The sequence below is a fragment of the Sinocyclocheilus rhinocerous genome, unplaced genomic scaffold (assembly GCF_001515625.1).
Source record: "Sinocyclocheilus rhinocerous isolate Xijiao unplaced genomic scaffold, SAMN03320098_v1.1 scaffold1092, whole genome shotgun sequence".
Taxonomy (NCBI): domain Eukaryota; kingdom Metazoa; phylum Chordata; class Actinopteri; order Cypriniformes; family Cyprinidae; genus Sinocyclocheilus; species Sinocyclocheilus rhinocerous.
The window spans coordinates 33846-39241 of record NW_015623456.1 but is presented as its reverse complement, the minus strand read 5'-3'; the positions used below and the strand labels follow the sequence as shown (position 1 = coordinate 39241).

Below are 5396 nucleotides of genomic sequence, written 5' to 3'. Positions count from 1 at the left end.
GTCAAGTCAAGTCACCTTTATTTGTATAGCACTTTATACAATACTGATTGTATCAAAGCAGCTTTACAGTGTCAAACAGGGAAATAGAGTGTCAATAATGCAAGAGGACCATAACAAAGTAATTTTTACTGATCGGTCTGAGCCGCACTGCTTTTAAGTCGAACACACCTAATATGTACGCGTAATTGCATCGCTTTGACCGTAGATCCCACCTTCTCACACGCCATGATTGGTCCATTATGTACAATGCTTGCATGTTATTGGTCAAACTACTTTTCGATCATTACCTTCAGGAAGCATGAAAACAGGAAAACAAAGCCAAAACAAATCCTGGCCAGGACGCGTCCTGGGAAAATGGCACGTATGGTCACCCTAGGGTTGCATGAAAAAAGCCTCTCAAGAAAGGCCACATGCAGTCACAACTGAGCTTTGCCAAAACGCCCCTTGAAGATTCTGAGGCAGATGAGACTAAAATTGAATTATTTGGACTCAAGACCAAATGATATGTCTGGCGGAAATCCAATGCAGCTCATCATCCAAATAACAGCATTCCTACAGTAAAGCATGGAGGTGGTAATATCCTGTTATGGGGTGTTTCTCTGCAGCAGGGACTGGAGCACTTGTCAGGATAGAATAAAAAATGGATGGGGCAAAATACCGTCAAATTCTTGAGGAAAATCTGCTGCCCTCAGCCAGAAAGTTGTCAATGGGAAGAAGGTTTACCTTTCAACATGACAATATTTTTTTTATTATTTTTTTTTTCTGACATGTTGGTGTTCATTCATTCACTTGGATGTTATAAGTTCAGTAAATACAGCTGGATAAAACAAAAACTGTCTTCATTTCAGGCTGCAATGCAACAAAATGTGATTACTTTAAAGGGGGTGATTATTTTCTATACCCACTTTTTATAGTAACTAATAACTATAAATCATAAATAATAAATAAATCATTATTATATCATTATGAAACATGCCTTTGCCAGTTTTCCTTTTTTTAATACCTTTTTTTGTTAGTAATGTTAAATAATTATCAGGTATACGTTATTACATTTATGCTTTCATTAAGCTGTGCATTTTGAAAAACTTTGTAGTTAAATTAACAGATATAGATGACAAATGACATGAATTGCATGCGTGTGTTGCAGGTACAGTGGTCCCATCCAAAACAAAGATAGCGTACCACTTCTCAACACTGGTTCTGACTTACGGCCAGCAGCACACGCTGCAAATAGAACCACGGGATGAGTATGGCAACCCCACCAGTAACTCTGTCTCACTTGTGGATGAGGTCAATTACAACATGCATGTTCACCCAGTAAGGACACTTACTGCATACCCAGAGTTTTTAGTTCAAACTTTCAAGGTTTGGATATATGTATTAGCATTAAAGTGGTTGCAGGTCCAGCAGAATTTGCTCCATTCAGATCTCTTTTTCTTACTGTTCCTACAGTTGGGCACAGTGGACGAGGAGAGCTCAGATGATTGCTACAGCACATCGGTATCATTAAACAAGCCACAGTGCCAAGTTCTGATGAGGCTCACCTTCAGGAAAAAAGGCTGCTTTAGAGCATGCATCTCATACAGGGACCAGCCCCTTAGCAATGGGGAGTTTGACATCATTGTACTCAGCGGTGAGTTAATCTTGGCATTGGAGAGGTTGTTGGAGAGACTTTTTACCAATATGGTTCCCACACCTTTTTCCTTAAATTCCATGAATTTTGCCGTGTTTACTGGATAAAGATAAAGATAAAAAAGGAATGAGATATTGTACTCAGAAAGGGCTAAGCATAATAAGAAAACTTTTCTAAAATAATTTACTTAACTTTTCCATTACATTAAATCACAATTTTAAATCAGTTTTTCTAAAGACATGCAACAGGTAAATTGGTGAAACTAAATTGTTTATATGTAAAACAAGTGGGGGAAAAAATCTGCCAGTGCGGTAAGACAAAATACATCTGTATTGAACATACATTCTCAGAAAAGTCTTAATATGTATCTCAAAGCATCACTATCTAGTTTTGAATTGCCAGTGCAGTGCCAATTTATTGCTTCTAATGGCCACATTAATCCCCACAAGGTTTTGGCTGTTCTTGAATGGCCACAACCCACAACAGTACTTCCTAGGGTTTGCAGTATTTTTTAAGGTTTGTCTAAAACTTGAATTTCCAATATTTAAACCTGACTGATTCAGTGGTGTTCAACAGACTTGGAGAAAGAACTGAACAGGCAGCTCTTTTGCCAGTCAATAAAGCTACTATTTTTAATGGAACCCAGGGCTTTCAGACCAACGCTATATACCACTCACATCATGTTTTCACGACGAATCAGAGACAGGGTGACACATTACACAACATGTCAATAGGAAGAATTGCTGACAATTTTGTCTGGTCTACAAACTACGTTTCACAACCAAACACTTGCGAGAAGTGATAAAGGAAATAATGTAAGATCACATGTAAGACAGGAGTTATTGCGTGAGACTGGATTTCTTCCTGTTAGAAATTGTAGCCTGCAAGAAAAGTTATGATACAATTTGGTTGTACGCTGATTTGCAGCTAAAAAGAAAGAAAAAAAAAAGAATATTAAGGAGAAGATGGATGCTTGCAGAAGCCATGTGTGCTGATGTTTCGTTACAGATCTATGACTCCACCCCCTTTCCCTTGCCCTGTATCATGCACTTTCATTGGCTGTTGGTTGTCAGCAATGCCATTTTCAGTCAAAGCACATTTCAAACTGCAGGACTCTGAGTCAGCAAACAGGTTCAGATATTTAGCATGCTAATGACGTGTAGCACACACTACATGATTCTAGCCCTGATTTTCAATCACCAATTTTTTTCAATGTGTGTTTTTTTTTGTTTTGTTTTGCATTTGTACAATAATCTTTAAAATCAGTTAATTCCAAGGATCAATAATATGCCAATTAACATTTGCCACGATAATCATAAATGAGTGGACATTAGAAGTCATGGAATTTCAGTGATCAAAGCCCAGTTCTCTTCAAAGTAATTGCAAGTGCAACAATGACAGAACACAGCTGAGTCATGATTACATACCATCCAGAAGTGCATTGCTGTAACCTTTTCTCAATGTCTTTTCGCCATTATGCACTCACACAGAAAATGAGAAGAACTGTGTGGAGAAAAACGTATCTACCCCTGGCATAAGCATCTACTTTGAGGCCTACCTCTACAGTATGGGCACTTACAGTAGTTGTCCTTGGCAGTTTCTAGCATCCTCCCAGCTAGCCCTGCAGAGACGGCCCTCCATGGGTGATGATGAGGAGGAACAAGACTCCCCTGTAGAGGGGCAGTCAGAGAAGGTCAAGAAACCAAAAAAGGTCTATTGCTATATATCACCAAAGGTAAAATATTTTTTTAATGGGTTAATTCTACATTTGTGTGGTTAATTTGGTTTGTTAATATTGATTCTTTGTTCATTTAAATACGGACTCGCTGAATTGTGTTTCAGCAATTTTCTGTGAAGGAGTTTTACCTGAAAATTATTCCTTGGCGCCTTTTCACTTTCCGTGTGTGTCCCGGAACTAAGGTTATCTTTTTTCAGACTACCTTCTTTTCTGAATCATTTTACCAAAAACACTATTCTTTTGCTGACTGCAAAAGCTGTTATTTTATTCAAGAATATATATTTTTCTTTTTGTTTTAATTCTGGTAGTTCACTTACCATGGACCAGATCCTGTTCATAAATACCTAACACTGGTAGTAGATGATGGGATTCAGCCTCCAGTAGAGCTCAGCTGTAAGGACAGAAATATCATGGCTGCAACCTTTATCCGCTTCCTCCACAAGAACATTGGTTAGTGTGAGTGGCAGTGTGTCATTAAATACAATCAAATGTAGATATAATGGTGTGTTTGTTTGTTTTTTTGTGCGTGTTTGCATCTAGGTGGATCAGAAACTTTTCAGGATAAAGTGAACTTTTTTCAGCGTGAGCTGAGACACATTCACTCCAAGAGACCTCGCACTAAAACCTGCCTGAAAGTCAGCCGTCACTCCCTCCTTGAATCGGTGAGCAAATCTGGCAGATCATTCCTCATGGGCCATATGGAAGAATACAGAAAGATGGAACAAGTCTCTCAATAATCATATAAGCCTGCGCCATTTAATTCTTGGAATTTTTTTTTTGGTGTAGTGCAGTCTCTGAATTTTATGGGAATTAAAAGTGACACTTTTTTTCCCCTTTTTTCAGTCTCTGAAGGCCACACGGAACTTTTCTGTATCAGATTGGAGTAAGAACTTTGAAGTTGTGTTCCAGGATGAGGAAGGTTGGTTAACTGACTGATGTTATTAGTTATACTAATTATTATGCATTTTACAAAACCTGTCAAGAACATCAAAATCACATAAAATTTTTAAAAAAAAGTAAAATAAAATAAATTTTTTAACCATTAAGATTTGTTTTCATTTTGACATTTCATGGCATTTTTATTTTATTTTTATTTTTTTACCATTCATAAACCTATAATCATATTTAAAGGTTGATTTGTTCTATGTGTTTGGGTGTGTTTATTAGCTCTGGACTGGGGAGGGCCACGACGTGAGTGGTTTGAGCTTATCTGTAAGGCTCTGTTTGATACAAATAACCAGCTTTTCACACGCTTTAGTGACAACAACCAAGGTTTGGTAAGTCATAGCTTTACAAAACAGCTTTTTATGCTGCTTGATATTGCAAACTGGTATTTCTTATCATATTATTTTAAAGTATTGTAATTATAAACACTGGTTCATAGTGCAAATGGTTTTATTGTATTTCCTGCTATTTTATATTTTTCTAGTTGTTTACCTAAAGCGACTAATGATTTGGAAGTTCTGCACATTTACAGAAAATAGCTTTTTATAACATTGCAAAATAAGGTGGATAAAGATTTCTGTACAGTTGTCTGTGTTAGGGGTTGAACGACTTCAGATTTCTTTTTTAAGTCGACTTTTATGTGATGAAAGTCGAGTTGAAGTCGACTAGTCGCTGATGACGTCATTAATGAACAAATAAGTCTGGAGCTGTGACAAATACCTTGTGCACAGCTATGGCATAGCATTAGTGAGAGCGATTGCGTGTGTGAATTACTTCTACCTGGCAGCGTCTCTCTACTAGTAGTGATGCTGTGTGATTTAGTTATTAAGAAATATATGCTTTAACTTTTCAGTTTCTAAGCTATTTTATTGAGAAATCACAGAACAGTGTTGACAATACATTTCCACGCTGAATGATTCTGTGTGCGTGATGTAAGAGCTACTGTCTGTAATGTGTGTGCGCTACAATGCAGCAGCGCATAAGATTAGAACGGCGATTAACTTACCTGTACAATAAGCTGTTTAAAACTTGCATTCTCCTGTTCAATTTCGAGCATCCAGTAATATAATTACACATGTC

The 5396-nt window shown here is 37.3% G+C and overlaps 1 protein-coding gene across 5 annotated transcripts in view; it reads left to right on the top strand.

Moving 5' to 3' along the window:
- LOC107744492 (apoptosis-resistant E3 ubiquitin protein ligase 1-like) overlaps positions 1-5396 on the top strand; it is a 73457-nt gene that overhangs the window by 49567 nt on the left and 18494 nt on the right. For all 5 annotated transcript variants that reach the window (XM_016558449.1, XM_016558367.1, XM_016558206.1 and 2 more), the window contains 8 exons: positions 1148-1317; positions 1453-1633; positions 3124-3368; positions 3476-3553; positions 3680-3821; positions 3912-4033; positions 4215-4290; positions 4539-4648. In XM_016558449.1, the coding sequence (XP_016413935.1) occupies positions 1148-1317; positions 1453-1633; positions 3124-3368; positions 3476-3553; positions 3680-3821; positions 3912-4033; positions 4215-4290; positions 4539-4648 (1124 nt within the window). The remainder of the gene's footprint in view (positions 1-1147; positions 1318-1452; positions 1634-3123; positions 3369-3475; positions 3554-3679; positions 3822-3911; positions 4034-4214; positions 4291-4538; positions 4649-5396) is intronic.